General features: G+C 34.4%; 2 protein-coding genes across 2 annotated transcripts; one reads left to right on the top strand and one right to left on the bottom strand.

Moving 5' to 3' along the window:
- Window positions 1-3633: 3633 nt before the first annotated feature.
- Window positions 3634-8028, bottom strand: LOC133819849 (ER lumen protein-retaining receptor-like). Its single transcript, XM_062253210.1, has 6 exons — window positions 7779-8028; window positions 6171-6436; window positions 5847-5962; window positions 4438-4511; window positions 4243-4306; window positions 3634-4156 (listed from the first exon to the last, which is right to left on the bottom strand). Exons 1-6 carry the CDS (start codon window positions 7867-7869, stop codon window positions 4120-4122), a joined length of 648 nt encoding a protein of 215 aa, XP_062109194.1. The 5' UTR covers window positions 7870-8028; the 3' UTR covers window positions 3634-4119.
- Window positions 8029-11648: 3620 nt separating this feature from the next.
- Window positions 11649-13458, top strand: LOC133819847 (uncharacterized). Its single transcript, XM_062253208.1, has 2 exons — window positions 11649-11962; window positions 12494-13458. The coding sequence occupies exons 1-2, from the start codon at window positions 11762-11764 to the stop codon at window positions 13016-13018; spliced, it is 726 nt and encodes a 241-aa protein (XP_062109192.1). The 5' UTR covers window positions 11649-11761; the 3' UTR covers window positions 13019-13458.
- The last annotated feature ends 4505 nt before the right edge of the window (window positions 13459-17963 follow it).

Here is a 17963-nt window from a genome sequence, read left to right as displayed (position 1 = left end):
CAACATTTACAAATTAAATAGAAAATTGTAATAGGCGATTACAGAACCACAATAAACTGTTGTATGTAATTTTGTAATTTTTGCAAAATTCTATATTTTTCAATTTTTTTAAATTTACAGTCCTATCTGTAATTTTTTTTTTCAATATCTTTATTCACCATTTGCATATGGGGTAACATTTGTTTTTTTAAAACCCATAGGTTGTGTTTTTTTTTTCTTTTTAATATATTCTCACAACAATTTTCTTTTGACATGTTTTGTCAAGTACTGTGCATTCAAATAATTAAATCTATTATGAATATATATTATATATACATGAGTTCTTTTGGTTTCTCATATAAAATTTTATGTCTATAAATTTCGGAAGTATCTCATTCTCATGTTCTCGGTGTAATTTATATATTAAGAATTATGTGTTGGTTTAGCATGCTTTTATGTTAGACGATAAACTTTTTTGGATGAAAGAAATCTCTCTTTTGCGGGACAATATGTGTGCTAAATTACAATCTTAATCTATTTCGATATTTTTTACAAAAAATATAAATATACATAATATTTTCAAAATTTTATAACTCAAATAATTATACTTGTGTTAGAAAGATTCTAGATTAGATTATATTCAAAACAATATTAATTATTGATATACTCTTGCAAAAAGCAAATAATTTTTATTATAAATGTCTTTTGAGATTTTTATTATTTGGCAACTCAGTTCTTAAGAAAGAAATTGATAAGAGTTTTAAAAACAATAATAATTTAAAATTTTTGGATAATTTGAAATAAAATTATAATTTTTTTATAGATAATATTAACACTTTTCTTAAATATTATATACACTTCTAAATATTTTACACATTGTATTATATAGAAGAATCTAAAAACTAAATTTTATGAAAATAAATAATTAATTTTTACTACTTTGTAAAACTCAAAAAATTGAATGTCAAAAAAAGTAAAAAAAAAATTTTTTGACAAAAGCTTTTTGTCAAGGACTATAAGGTAAAACTTTGAGGATAGTTCTCTAGTGCACCTTAAAAAGCAGCCCATCAGTGTAGTTTTCTAGTTTTTTGCTCGAGAAGTATTTTCGGCGCAATTTTTTTATAGACATGTATATTATAGTTATTTAGAGCATCCTGCAAGTTTTTCGGAAAATTCTGAATAATTTATAATGTGAAAATAAAGTTTAAATAGTTTGTTGCACGTGTGACTGCTTTTTTTATGCGCGTAGAATGTAACATATTTTAACTTTATTTTTGGTACTGTAAAATATTTTTAAAAAATTTATATGATACTCTAAATAATTATAATATATACGATCATAAATAATTACAATTTAAAATAATAGGGTTTATACATTTTTAGACCTTATATTTTGTCTCATTACCTGTTTGGACCCTGTGTTTTGATAAATTACTTTTTGGACCCTATATTTTGTAAAGTGGTTAAAATAGAACCTTAAACTCGATTTTGGTCAATGTTTTCTTAACTAAAATCACAAATAATTTACCAAACTAACAATCCAGAACAAAAATAAAATCATTCTGCTTAAAAACTGTGTTGTTATATTCAATTTTTTCTTCATCAAAATTGAGTTTAAGATTTTATTTTAATAATTTTACAAAACATATGATTCAAAAAATAATTTGTTAAAATACAGAGTCCAAACAAATAATGAGACAAAACACAAAGTACAAAAAGCCGAACCGAATAATTTGGGAAGTGCACTATAAAATCTCCAAACTTTGATTACCTTTACATAAGTGCCATGTCACGAGGTTCAAGGTTCGAGGCTCACGAGGTTTGATAGCTAAATATGAACACTTGTAAGGAACGGTTACTATGTTTACAAGCCAAAACAAAACAAAAATAGAAGTGATGACGTCACTCAAATCCATACTTGTTTCTTTTCTTTTCTTTTGGCTTTTCTTTCATGTAAAGTAAATCGTTTACTTCTACTTTCTTCCTTGGGTGGTCCTTTTAGAGTAAATACCAACTGTCCAAACATTTAAAAAAAACATACCAAATGGGTCTACAATTTTAATAATGATGATGATATTTTTTATAAAAAAAAAACATATTAAATTAAAGTTTGCATTTTTATTAATTGATGGTTGATTTATTTACATTGAAATCATAAGTTTTTTTATTTACTTTGGTGTAAGAATGAAATGAAATAAATAGTGAATTATCGAAAATATATTTACTTTAATATTTTTTAAAAGTAAATTTAAGTTTTTTATACTTAATGAGGTTTTTTAAATTAAAAAAGTATTAGGTATTCTAATCATTTTAAAAAAATATCAATTTTTTTTAAAATACTCAAAATAACATTCTCGTAATTTTTCTCATTCACTTTCTCTTTTTTCTTCCCTCTCTCTCCCTCAACCCATTCCTCTCGACTTTCTCTAGAAAAAAATCCATGAATAAGGTAAAATATAAGAGAACTCAATGTAATGGCAAATATTCATCACTTAGGACACTAAAATACTACATTTCGAACAAATCTGAAGATGAATTTTTAGTATTTTTTTTTTTTTTGCAATTTTTTTGAATCTGAAACTTTGAAATTTGTAAAAAAATCGACGTGGTGCGATGGTGCTCGATGCCAGCTCGATGGGGCCTTCAAAATCAAGATTTTCATGAAAAAATCGATGTTGCTCAATTGTGTTCGATGCGATTCTTACAAGATACGTAATTTTTCACTCGGGTATCCGTTTGAGATTATTTTTTTTTTGGATATTTTTTCAAGATCTACATGTGTTGAGATGTGTAAATCTTAAAAATTTGGGAAGGAAATTTCAAAATAGTCATTTTACTTGGTATTTATTGTACCTTTTAAGATTACTTAGAAAATAATTTCCATAAGTTTCCAATGAAAAAATAAATAAAAAAAATTGCATTCCATTCCCTAGCCATATTTTATGACAAGTGGCATATTATTATTATTTTATCTAAATATGGTGGGTCTAACATTTAAATTATAGTGGTTGAAAATAATATTACATAATTTGGTGTGCCAACGGTGTCTCCTACTCTACCACACAAATACTTTTTAGTATTTCCTAAATTTTAATTTTAAATTTTACTAGCATTAATATTAAAATATGTGTTGATACTGATTATTAAAATTTTGGAAACGTCTTAACCTCTGTGCTTTTTTTAAATTAGTGGCAAAAGTTATTTATTAATGGTGAAAATTGCACTTAATATTTTTTGAGAGGGAGAGGACTATTATGTATCCTAAACCAAAATAACATACGATTTATAAGATATATTTTTTAAATATGTAATATTAGAATATTATTTAACATTTTTATTATTATTTAAATACTTTTTTATTTGATAAAATTATTATTATATTAAAATAATTATTTTAGGATTTATACATTTTTAGACCTTAAACTTGATTTTGATGAATAAAAAATTAAATATAACAACACAGATTTTAAGCAAAATGACTGTATTTTTGTTCTGAGTTGTTAGTTTGATGAATTATTTGTGATTTTAGTTTAAAAAACTTTTATCAAAATCGGGTTTAGGGATCTATTTGAATTATTTTAGAAAACACAGGGTCCAAAAAATAATTTATCAAAACACAGAGTCCAAACAGATAATAAGACAAAATACAGAGTCTAAAAATGTATAAACCCATTATTTTATACTTTATAGTACTAAATTATACCAAACACAATACACTAATATAATCCAATCCTAACTAATAAATACCAGTTAAAAGAGCATTATGTTACCAATGCCCCCAAGAACTCTAAACCCAACATTTTCCAACTCCTAAAACCTAATACAAATCATACTAATATTACATATGTATCTACATGTAACAAAAATACAAAAGTTTGACAAGAAAATAAATGATAGTACAATAATTTTAATTTCCAGAGAATATTTTCCATCATTCTAAGGTATTTTGAGCTACAAGATCTAATGAAGTCTTCTGTTAATATAATGGTATAACTGGTTAATTCTACATTGAGAATCATAACCATTTTTCTTTTTCATGAAAAAACAAGCCTGCTAAGGTACAATTGGTGGAGAAAACTCACTGAGAAACTGAATCCAAATCACCGGTCACGCTATATAACTCGCACGCTTCGGCAAATCTCAAGCCGGTAGCTCGAGTTTAACATTGTTCTTCCAACTGCATAATGTGGGAGAAGTCTCTAAACCATTTTAAGCAATTATAAACATTTATTTGAGAACTGTATTTATGACATGGAATCTTACCTCTGGAAGTAATAATAGAAGAAATCACCATAGAGCAATGTCTGGATAAGCCCGGCTATCCAAGCTGAAAAGGCCGAACCATGACATAATATGTTATACAGATGAGCTCACAATGATCAAACAAATGAGAACAAAATAAATCCATGTGAGTAGGCAACAAGGAAAAGAAAGCAGCAGCGAACGAAAGGATCATACTTATCCAATGGACATAGTGTTCCTCGGTAAAGTAGCGATAAATCCAGTTTAAGATGTACAATGCTCGATACGCACTGCAACAAGAAAAACAAATAAGTACACTAGTTCCAACCTACTACAATGATCAAGTAATCTGGATACAGAAAAATTTGTTTGATTCGGCAGGCAAGAAAAGCATTGCGTAAGGATGTCCATAAGTATTCTAAACAGCTCATCCATGGCAACCCCATTGTGTTATGCAAATGCAATCTAAAACCGCCATGTTGATTAGTGAACTATCTTTCCAGATATATTCAAATGATACTTTGAAAACATAAAATAAAATATCAGGATTGCATTCTAACTGATATCCATCAAAGCACAGAACAAAAAAATTATTGAATAAGTAAAGGTGCCAGCCCATCGTACATGATATCTAGGTCTAGGATGAGAGAAATCAAGACACAGAAGTTGTTCAGCTAAGAAAGATGGGGTCAGTTTGCATCAGACTTGTTCAAAATTCATAAACAACCAAATAAAAAGAGCCCTTTTTGCAAAATTCTTTGATGTAAATAGTCATTTGGTCATAATTCTTTGCATCTTATCTTACCAATATGTATTCCAAAATGTCTACCATATGTACTTTGAGTAAAATAGAAGCACCTCTAGACTCTTCCAATGGTCCTTTCTCACTAGTTCTCAGTTCCTTTAAAAAACTCCAATTGAGTTTATGAAACGTTGTAGGATCTTTGGAGAGTCCTCTTGTTCTGTGGATTCTCTGTTGGATAAAATTAGGTTCTGGGTTGCTACGTGGGTGTATAGATCGAAAGGTTTTGAGGGAGTTTTCTTTTTGGACCTATGTAGGGAGTGGGTGTATTTGTGGTCGTAATCTTTCTGGGTCAGGTTTTTTTCCAGGCTTTGTATCTTTCTTCATTTTTGTTACCACGGTATTCCTCCGCCAAAAGAGAGAGTTCTCATTGTTATTGAGAGGAGGTCTCTTTTGACCTCTGTCTCTTTTTCAAGAAAAAATTTTATGAAACGTTGTTGTCCCCCGCCTTTTATGGATAGATCTAGTTTTTTCTTTCCCTTGATTGCATCAAAATACCAACCAGATTCACCAGGTTCACAACATCATCCTTATGATGTACTCAATTTTTTGTTCATCTTGTCCCATTGCCAAAAATAAATATGAAGAGAACTCGTAAATAATTTGCAGGAGCAATTTGAAAGACACGTACGAATAAAAAAGGTTTCATGCTTCTAGTGTAAGACAATCTCAGTGTATACATCTATCTAACGCCAAATGATCGAAATGAGAGGAGGGGATTAAAATTAAAAAGGTAAATAATGACAGAAAAACTGTCTGGAAAAAGGGGGAAATGATGGAAATGAAGTACGATGAGCAATTTAAATTGACGATAGCTGCTTACCCGAGGAGGAAAACATATTGCCCTGTCAAGTTGTCAATGTTTCTTGTTCTTTGCAACAGAACCAATTGCGGAAGTATAGCAACAGCTTCCAAATATACGGAAAACGTCCACATTATCTGCTCAATCAAATTTGGTGAGGTGAAACTACATAAAAGTAGATAACGGGACAACAATGATCTATGCTTAGTTAAAAATAAACATAAAAATGCCAAACTATATGAACTTAGAAAAATTAAAAACAAAAAATAAACGAAAAAGCTAGCTAGCTATGATGATATGATACCAAATTGATTAATAACAAAATTACAAAGTGAAATTACATACCTCTTTGAAAGTAAACTTCTCATTTATACACATGGCAAAAATCAGGCAAGGCCAGATGAGGAAAACATAACGAAAAGTGTCTTGGTCCCTATCATATGATCTACGAACTATCTTGTGGCGTCTCATATACCAAACAATAGAGAAGGAGCTCCCGAGAAATATCAACTTCATTACGGTATTATAGACTGAGATGAAATTAGTAAATATATCCAAATATCGCGCGGCAAAGACAATAGCATAAAGTTCCTGAGTCTTCAAGGAAATTCCTACAAATTCAAAAAAGAAAAAAAAAATGTTAGAGAAAATAAGTTTGAAAGAATCACTAGAAATAAACACTGATAAGAGAGCAGAAATCATTTTCAACTATTCATGAAGTAATATATTTAAAGAACTAAAAGTACAATAGTCAGTTTTTTCAAATTGAATAGGTATATGGGACACTGGGAATCAAAGGAATCCAACAATTCCTTCAATTATATAGGTTGGTAACTCGAACAAAAAATCAAACTTAATAAAGATTTCTTCATTTTTATAATGCATCTCTGAATTAGACTTGGACTGCGTTTCAAAACCTGTCAGCTCCTTTACCAAATTAAAGCAAAGACGAGGAACGACAGAAAATGGATAGGCACTGAAAGAAAACTTATGCTCGAGCTACCATCTAAAATAAAGCAATTTGCTTGTTAAACTAATGGACTGGTAAAACTCAAATGAAAATTTATTATCATTCCAACTCCTACAGAACTCAGTTACAAAACATAGGATAATCGCTCAGAGTTCAAACCGTAGAATATGATTTAAATGCACAACCAACCAGCCATGGGATATCCATTACAAAGCAACAGTTGAATATTTTAGTGATAAAGAGCTCAATTACAAAGCATATTATCGATACTCGTTCAGAGTTCTTCAGAGCATAGAATGTGATCTGGAAACACAACCAACCAGCCACAGGATTTCAAATCAGAATATGATTAATGTTTGACAAGACCCACTAAAGTTTTCTTCTTCGAATTCAGACCTCCAACCTTTTTGCTACTGAAAGGCAGTTAGTTAGTACTCCTACAGGGTATCTTAATTCACATACAAAAAATCTAAATAAAATTTCTAACATTGTAAACAAAAAGAACACACCCAATTATCTCTCTTGGGATCATGTAATAACTGAGAATACATTGCAAAATAACAGGAAAAAATAGAGGCACAACTGTCTTTTTCTAATCCACTAAGCTAATTCTAGTGTTATAAGTTGTACAATAAAATTGAATCAGAATTACCACTAAGAATATTCTGCTTAACGATAATTCTCAAGTACCCAAAGCTTCAAGTAAGCCATTTACTCTACAGAAAAGCACAATTGAAATTTCACCAAAACCCATAAAGCCAAAAACTTTAATCATCAAATTATATACTTCAATGTCCCACCAAAGCTTATATACAAAATTCATGCCATAAATCTAACAACCCAACTTTTCTACAAGAAATTGTCGGCTCAAACATATAAATAAAAACCACAAATTCAACATCATTTCCCTTCAAAGTCCTCTCATTTTCAGCATTATTAAAATTTACAAGAGAAAAAAGAGGTGAAAATGGAGAAAGACAAACCAGCGCAGGATTTGATAGTATGGATCTTAAGAAGCAGAACAAGGACGCTGGCCAAATGGAACATGTCCCCTGCTAATCTGAATATATTCATTTTTCTTTTCGGTTAAAAGGGTGTTTGGATCTACCGGAATATACTTTCCTGGAAAGGTTCTTCAGCGGGCTTTCCCACCTTTCAGATCTCTCCGATTGATACCAGGAGAGCTTCTTTTTTTCTTTTGGGTTGTTTTCTTCCCTTTCTTTCTACGTTTCTTTTTTTCTTTTTTTAGATAGTGTTTTATTAATTTCATAACAATTCACGTGTTTGGCGTGGAAAGTTGAAAAACGACAAAAAAAGAAAGTAAAACGACAGTAAAGGGAAGATGTGACAATGAATTAAACGACAATACGAGTGTTCGTAACTAACCAAACTAATTCTGACGAATGGACAAAATCCTTTAAATATTATAGGGAAATTTGATAAATCATGCTTACATTAGCTTAATAATTAAAATTTGAACCAAAGTTAACCACCCTATGATACAAATGCTTATCTTTCATTTAATACCAAAAATACCCCTCTCATAACAAAATCCCATACCTTTCCTCTCTAAAATCTTGCAAAAAAGATACACATGGGTAAGTAATTTTCTTTGATTCTTGTTGTTGTTGGTTGTTTTTATGATTTAGATTGCTGTTTAGATGTTGGATCTGTAGTTTGTTGGTATTTTTTGCTGTTTTTTTGGTGAAAATCGTGGTCTGTGAAAATCTGCGTTTTTTTGGGTTCCTTGAATTTTTTTCTAAATGCCCGATAGTGTCCGATATAGGCCCGATGCAGGGACGATAGTTGTTGGGTTTCAAGGTTAGTGATGAGGTCCGATGGCCACCCGATGCTTGCCCGATATGTTTTGGTTACCCGATGGTCATTAAGGTTCGATGGCTACCCGATGGTTGCCCGATATTTATTTTCATTCTACAAACCCTTTAAGTACGATAATGGATCGATACGAGTCCGATGCATGCCCGATAGTTGTTATTAAGTTAATGCAGACCTATTAGTACGATTGTACACGATGGTACCCGATAAGTGCCCGATGCTTGCCCAATAGTACGATGGTACACGATTGTACCCGATGGTACACGATAGTGATAAAAAAAACTTGATAAAAACCGTACCTTTCGGCTTTTCCCCTGCCCATTTCCCGTTCCCTCCCAAATCCCAACTCTTCACTCCCACAAAACCATCGAGCAACATAAGTACTCACACCCGACGCTTCTCTCTCCCTCACCCACCATCACCCGACGCTGCTCTCTCCCTCACCCGACGGTCGGAAAAACCCCCACCGGAGACGTAGAAAAACCAAGCCCCAACCCCCACTGGAGACGAAGAAAAACCAAGCCCCAACCCCCACCGGAGACGAAGAAAAACCAAGCTCCAACCCCTCACCGGAGAAGAAAAACCGACACCCCATTGCGCAAAAATGTCTAGGGTATGTGTTTTTTTTAATCTCTTCTCCATTAAAAAATGTTATAGTATGTATTGTTGAATTTGACTGTGTTAAATCTGACTGTGTGACATCTGATAAACCGTAAAATTTTGAAAAAAATTTCTGGGTTTTTTTAGAGGTACGATAAGGTACGATAGTGGGTCGATATGGGTACGATAGTATTTGTGTTTCTCATAACTTCAGGTTGAAGATGAGTGTACGATAGGGGTACGATAGTGGTTCGATGGTGGTACGATAGGTTGTGTTTTCTGATAACTTGAGGTTGAAGATGGAGGTACGATAGGGTACGATGTTGGGTACGATGTGTGCCCGATAGTGGGAACAAATTGTTGTGTATGTTATAATACGATGGTGTACGATGTGAGGTACGATTGTGCACGATAATGTTATAGTTCCAGTTTTCCATTGGTGTCCGATATGGTGCGATAGATTCCGATAGTTGCTCGATAGTATATTGCAGAATATAAAATTTGATGTTTTTTTTTGTTATTCTATTTAATTGGGTATTTATTTGTTTTATGCAGAACTTAAGACCTCCACAACTGATAGTTCCAGTAGAGGAACATTTTACGGGACGTATCACTTGGCGCGGCAGTTGGTACTTTCCAAAGATTAAAGCAAAATTTATACAGTGTGGTTTATTGGATAGGGTGAAGGAATCCCCTTTCAAACAGTTCTTCATGGCGGAACCATTAAATTTTTCTGGTGCCTTAGTCCATCAATTGTTGTTGCACAAATTCAGAGGGGAGAAGACTGACGAAGTCCAGTTTTATATTGGGAAAAAAAGATGTAGATTTAGCCAATTGGAGTTCGCTTTAGTTACTGGTTTAAATTTTGAGGCCGGACCGTCTGAAGCTGAGATTAAAGCGAAGACCACTTCGGATCGGTTAATTCTTGAGTACTTCAATGGTCATTCCCAAGTGAGCATAGGGCAACTGCGCAGAACTTTTGAGAGTTGTCAAATAGTTGATGATGTGTACAAGATGGGTTTGTGCTTATTAGTTGAGGGTGTTTTGAAAGGTCGTGAGGAGAAGTTGATGGTTTGGACTGACATGCTGAAGATGGTAGACGATGTTGACTTCTTTTTCCAGTACCCGTGGGGGAAGATATCATACCAGAAGTTGTTACAAACTTGTCAAAAAGACTTTGTTGAAATGAAGAAGCATTTACAGAAGAAGATTGAGAAAGGAAAGACTCAAAAGGAGGCCAAGTACTCTATTTATGGGTATGCTGCAGCATTGCAGTATTGGGCTTTTGAGTCCATCATTGAGTTGGGTCAGGATCATGCTGTGAGATTGGGCCAAGGCATACCAAGAATGATCAACTGGCAGAGCAAGGAGAAAGTAGAGATACACAAAGAGCAACTTATTAAGTTGTTTGCCAAAAAGGTGAGCTTTTACTTTACTTTTGAATGTTCTATATTTTTTTCTAGATATGCAATTTTATGGGTACTGCACGATAGGAATACGATAGAGTACGATTTGAGTACGATTATGGGGTTATTTTGTGGTTTTTTGTCAACTGTTTGAAAACTGACTAAGTGGTACGATTTGGTACGATGATGGTCCGATGGGGGTACGATATGTATTCTTTGTTAATGTAGTAGTAGTGGTACGATATTGGTACGATGTTGTACGATGATGGTACGATAGTTAGCAAGCAATTCTCACTTACGGGTACGATATTGTTATGTTATGGGTACGATATGGGTACGATAATTGCATGATGTGGGTACGATATGGGTACGATTGGGGTACGATAGTTTACCAATTGACATGATATATTGTTTTACTTTCCAATCTAAATATGCATTGTTTTTTGTGGCAGTTGACAGTATACCCCTACCTGTGTGCCCGACCTGCTGAAGAACAGTATGTGAGGACCCTTACAGACAATGAAGCCCCATTGTATGTGGACATGGGGTTAGAGGAACTAGAGGTGGGTCCCGATGGACAGCCTACACAGGAAGCCTTACAGAGCCAGGCTGAAAAGCTTGCTGAAAAGTTAGCTGAGCAAGCAGAAGCAGCAAATATTTTTAAGGAGGTTCCACCAGCTCAACCTGAGGCACCTGAGGTTCCCCCATCAACACCTCATGCCAGCACCTCCTCCCAAGCTGAGCAACCAGGCTACTCTATGATTTTGGCCAGGTTGGAAAAGGTTGAAGGGCAACAAAGTGCCCTTATTAAAGGTCAGTCCGAGATCTTGGGTCAATTGCAGAAGCTTATGACAATGATGGAAGATCTTAGTAGGCCAGTTCCAGATCCACACCCTCAGTCCACTGAAGAAGGCCCTCAGTCTCCTGTAGATGAAGACATTCTCCCTAACGATTACAGACCTGATGATGTAGATGATCACATTTTTCGCACACCAGAGGATATGCAAATTACTGTAATCGGAGATACTGAAGATTCTGAAGTACAATTCTTAAACATAGCTCCACCAGCACCGGAGAAGAGGAGAGAAAGAAAGAGGCCTAGGTGGTTCGATGAGTACACTGCAATGAGGAAAAGGAATAAGAAATCGAAGACAGCAGTGAATGTGGATCCATTGAGGGTTGTTGATGGTAAATTACTTATGACCTTTCACAAGTGGTTGCTTGGCACCATTGGGAATAAATATCCGAGGGAATGCTTCTCAGGGACACACGATGCTGCTTGGTTCCTGAAACTGCATACTCCGAGGACATGGCTTTCTGACTCTGTAAGTTTTCTATAACTTCATAATTAAATAATGTTGAAAATTTATTTAAATGTTTCTATATATAGTGGTACGATATGGGTACGATATGGTACGAAAGTAGTACGATAATTATAAGTGTCAAATTATAAACTGTTTATGTCAATGGTACGATGGTGGTACGACATTAGCACGATAGTGGTACGATATAATTTGTTAAGTAGTTACTATTACCATCATAAATTTAGAATTTGTAGTGGGACAATTTAGGTACGATGGTAGTACGATAATGTACGATGATGGTACGACAGTGGGACGCTAGTGGGTACGATGGTGTATAATACTAGTTTTTGCCATAAAGGTACGATGATGGTACGACATTAACACGATATTGGTACGATAGAAGGTTTTATTGTTAATATATTCATGTACGATTGGGGTACGATAATTGTACGATTGGGGTACGATAGTTACTATATTCATGTCTGATAGTTTTTTTGTTTGTTTATTTTGGTACGATATTGTGGTTACTGACTTAATTTTCCTTTAATGTAGCATTTAGATGCAGCATTTCATCTCATGAGGAGGCGTCTAGAATTTTATCCTAACGTGTACCCTCAGAAATGTGTTGTTATGCCTACAATTTTTCCCGAATCATTGAAGGGTCGGTGGGACGCTTTTCCAGGTTCTGACTACTCTAGATTTAGTTGGGATGACAGTATATTGGACCTGGTTAGGGGTGATGCAGTCCAGTTCTTACCGAGTTGGCAGAACAAGGAGTTCATTTATTTTGCCCTCTTCTTGAAAGACCAAATGCATTGGGTAGCTGTAGAGGCAGACCTGAATGGGTGGATGCTCAACATCTTTGACTCCAGTATTGGATCAATTTCCGAAAACGATTTGATCAGCTTGATGGTTGACTGGTGTACCATTTTCCCGTCGGTCTTGCGACAGTCCGGTTTATTTGAGAACCATGACGTTATACTCGCGCCTCAGTTGACAGCATCAGAGAGTCAGGTCAGACCCTTCGATTGGAAACTCATTCCACGTGAATTCGTACCGCAAACAAAATCCAGGTGAACTTTATTAAATATCACATATTAATTATTATTTCTTAATTACAAAACTTTATTAAATTATTGTTTATTTTCTAATGCAGTGGCGATTGCGGATGTTACGTAATTGAGCATATTGAACATAAGCTTCTACAACTACCATTTGATAATGTAACTGACAATAATATGAAACTTTTTAGGCAAAGGTGGTGTGTAGACTTATTCTACCAAAACTTATGTTGAACGGTCTTAATTTTTTTGAATTGTATAATTTTTTTGATTGCTCTTTTTGTAATTACTACATTTTAATGTGCTTAATCTTTGCATCGTACTATCATCGATCACTATCGTACTCTATCGTACCCTCACTTGCCTCACAAATTTCACGAACAGTCCTGAAACCATACCATCGTACCATTATCGGACAAATATCGTACATTATCGTACCCTAATGTCGTACATTAACTATCGTACTACATCGAGCAACGTCGTACCATATTGTAAGATACATTTAAATAATCCTACAACAAACAATATCGTGCATTGTCGTACCGGCATCGTGCACTATCGAACCAACACTGGATTATTACATATTTAAGAGTTTCATAATGGAGAAAAAAATAGAAAAAAACCTGCAAAATCCAGCACATAACAAATATTACTAGTTCAAGCAGAAATAAAACATAATAGGTCAACTAGAATACAAACAAAACAAGTTAACCTCGGTACTTGCAAGACGCTTTGTTGTGCCCTTTACCACCACACTTGCTACAACATCGTTGTATCACAACCTTGTCTCCATTAGAAGGATATCGATTTTTCCTAATTCGTCCGACCTTTTGCTTCTTCGGTCGGCCTACAGGTTTCTTCTCAATCGGTACTCCAACTTGGATGTTCTTAATGTCTTCAGGCAATTCCCAATCATCCTCATCACCAACTGGCATAATTGTCCCCTCATATGTGCTCTTCCAACTCTCTCTTGTGTAATATTGAGAGCACAATGCGTACATGCTAATATTTCGTTCTTGAGCAGCAGCACATGCATGTGGACAAGGAATCTTCATGATTTGGAATAGGCCGCAACTGCATTGTCGTGCCTCCAAATCAACTATACCACCGCTCTGAACTGTTCCTCCGGGGTGGACATTAAATGTATAAGGTCCAGCTCTGTCGACGCTTAAGAACCGAGATTTCTCAAATTGACATGACAAGTCCCCCTCCATAACTGGTGATAGAGTCGTGCTACACTTTTCAGCGTTTTCCTTTCGAGTAGCAAACCATGTTTGAATAGTAAACCTGATGAATTCAACAAAAGCAGTGATCGGGAAGGCTCTTGCGTCCTTAGTTTTGCTGTTGAAACTTTCAGCCCAATTACTTGTCATTACATTGTAACGGTCCCCTGGAAAGTACGCACGAACCCATCTTTCAAATCCAATGCCCTCAAGATATAGTGCAACTCGAACATCCATTGCTTTTATCTTTTCAAATTCTCTTTCAAAATCTGTCTTCTTATACGAGTATGCACAACTGTAAATATGATCCGTGAAGCAATCAGTCTTGAACTTGCTAGCCACGTTCATAATAATGTGGTGGTAGCATGCGCCATGGGGTGCATCAGGGAAGACAAGTTCCAAAGCATGAACAATGCTTTGATGCCTATCCGATACGAATGCTAAGTTCTCAACATCACCAATCGCTTGTTTCAACTTCCTCATGAAATAGGTCCAAGAGTCGTGGTTCTCACTGTCAACCATTGCGAAAGCAATCGGAAATATGTGGCTGTCTGAATCCAATGCCACGGCACACAACATTTGGCCACCATACCTAGTTTTCAAGAAGGACCCATCAATACATATAACAGGTCGACAAAACTTGAATCCCCGCCTACAAGCACCCAGAGAAAAAAAGCAATACTTGAAGCGACCCTCGTCTACCTTGAAATCAGTAATGGAATCGGGATTGTTCAACCGCAGCATGTGCAAGTACCCAGGTAACTTCGAATATGAAGCTTCAGGCGTACCCCTAACTATGTGGAGTGCTTTCTCTCTGCATCTCCAAGCCTTCTCATAACTCATTTCGATCCCGAAAGAATTCTTCATATCTTCTCTTATTTTGGAGGCTAAATAATCTGAACCGTTAACTGAGAATTTATCCTTGATCAGTTCGGCAATACCAAAGGTGATGCTTGACGGTTATCTTTTTTTCGAACATCGAGGGAACATGTGTGTACATTTTCAAATGCTGTCACCTCGAACATGTTAGAAAGTTGCTTCTTCTTCCCTCTTAACCTCCACCCACAATCAGGATCCTTGCATGTAATATACCAAACATCAGTACCAGACTTCTTAACTATAAAGTCGAATCCCTTCTTCATTGCAAACAAGCCAGCAACCTTTTTTAAATGTTCCTTGTCTCTGAAAAACTTTCCTAAATGAATCTCCCCGCCCGATGTGCCACCCATAGATATATAGTGACTATTATCCTCAATGTCTTCTCTTGTAAACATCTGAGCTTTGAATTTACTATAATATGTCGAAGAAGAGAGTGGATCACTAAATTCTCTAGCATCATTTGTTCCGTCTGGACGACTACTACTAGTACCAGGTGTTTGGCGATCTTCTCTACGGGGTCTACTTCTACATGTTGTTTGCCTCGGTATTTGGTACGACAGTGGACTCAGGCTCAAAGCTTGAGAACGGACCTCTGTTTCTTGGTCGTCATTGCCCTCAAAATCATTTTCAGGGTCAGGACAATCAGGAAAATCATCATGAAATGGCATCTGTGCTACATGGTCAACTGTTGGTATGAAAGGGTTTGATTCAGGTACAGCAGTGGCTACCAGCACCTCCGGATTTGTTTCTGGAACATAAGTCCCAACCTCACTACGAGTATCCTTAACAGTACTTGGTGGAGGATTACGATAAACAATGATATTCTTCTCCACCAAAGTCACAAAAAGGGGAACAAATTCATCTGGCTTCTTCAAAAGCATTGACAAATATAAGCTTACACCCTTGTCATTCCTTATAAGTTCAGGCCGATACATTAACCCTTTCATGTACTTATAATTCACTTCTAATTTCAGGTCATACTGCACTTTGTCAACCTCCAGCTCTGAGTACAGAAGTTCAACAAGTTGTGAGTAAGTTATGTCCTTCTCCAACTCGAACGTTAAATTTTCGGCTCCATTAAAAACCCAATCTCTACCTTCACGCTCCCAAACACCATTATACATTAAGTACGCGAACAAAGTTGACCCTATCATGTACAAAGAAAAAAAATCAGTAAATGGCAACAAAATGTCGAAATTTAGTTCAAATGTTTGGGAATCGTACCAGTATCGGGCCATATCGGGCGGTATCGGGCAAAGTTTTATTTATGTTTTTTGATCACTTAAAACACTAATATCGGGCAAGTATCGGGTAACATCGAGTACCATCGTACTATTAGGTCAGCAATAACTTAATAATAACTATCGGGCATATATCGGACTACTATCGATCCATTATCGTACTTAAAAGGATGTGTAGATTTAAAATAATAATCGGGGCAACCATCGGGTAGCCATCGTACCCTTATAACCATCGGGTAACCAAACTATCGGGCAACCATCGGGTTGCCATCGGACCTTCATCCCTAACCTTGAAACTCAACAAATATCGTGCCTGTATCGGGTCTCTATCGGACACTATCGGGCATTTAGAAAAAAACTCAGGGAACCCAAGAAAACACAGATTTTCACATGACACGATTTTCACCCAAAAAAACAGCAAAAAATACCAACAAACTATAGATCCAACATATAAACAGCATTATGAATCATAAAAGCAACCAACAACAACAAGAATCAAAGAAAATCACTTACCCATTTAATATCTTCACTATGAGCAAAAATAACACAAAGCTTGGTGTTTCTCCTCAAACAATCCACAATGTCCGAATGTGTATCTTTCTTGCAAGATTTTAGTATAAAAATTTTGTGTGTAAAACGTATGGTGAAGAGAGAGTGAGAGAGAATGTATGGTGAAGAGAGGTATGGTGAAGAGAGGTAGAGAGGAAGAGGGAGAATAGAGAGGAAAGGTGTTATGAGAGGGGTATTTTTGGTATTAAATGAAAGATGAGCATTGATATCATATGGTGGTTAACTTTAGTTCAAATTTTAATTATTAAGCTAATGTAAGTATGATTAATCAAATTTCCCATATTATATTGTATTTTCTATGTCTCATTATCAATTAAACTTTAGACATATATGCCTTATTTTTTTTTTACAAAGGAAGGCTTTTTTTTATACGGTTAAAAAAAAGAGAAATTGGTGAAATTTTTTTTTTTTTGTAATTTTATACTCTTGTCTATTTTTTATAATTTTTTGCAAAATAACATCGGTCTAAAATTTGATAGGTTGTCTAAATTTTTTGACTAGCTATTTAAAATTTTCGACCAAATGTTTGAATTTTTCCATTTCGACCAGCTATTTGAATTTTTCGACCATTTATCTAAATTTTTAACTAGCTGTCTAATTATGAGAGGTTATTTTACAAAAAAATTATTATAATTAGGCTAGAATACAAAATAACTTTAAAAACTATGTTATTTTGCGAAGGATGCTTTAAAAAAAACGTAAATTAATAAATTATATGCACAAAAGTATATAATATGGTTTTTAAATGATATATTTTTTTTATTACCTTATAACTTTTTTTATAATTATATATATACAAAAATTGAGCCCCATAATTTATTATTGTATATGTAACTTAAAAATAAAAATTTTGCAGCAAAAGTAATAATATTTTTGTAACAATTACACTTGTATATCCATTCAAATATTTCCGTTAAGTTTCAATTGTCAACTTTTTGCCAGTTCTTAAGTCAACAATAAATTAAGTTCTTCTGAATAGTTAAACAAAAACTTATATAATAAATTTTAAGGAATAAAACAATGTTAAGAATCTAAAAAAACTTAAAAT

Source organism: Humulus lupulus, chromosome 2, assembly GCF_963169125.1.
Source record: "Humulus lupulus chromosome 2, drHumLupu1.1, whole genome shotgun sequence".
Classification (NCBI taxonomy): Eukaryota; Viridiplantae; Streptophyta; class Magnoliopsida; order Rosales; family Cannabaceae; genus Humulus; species Humulus lupulus.
This window is presented reverse-complemented; position numbering and strand designations above follow the sequence as displayed.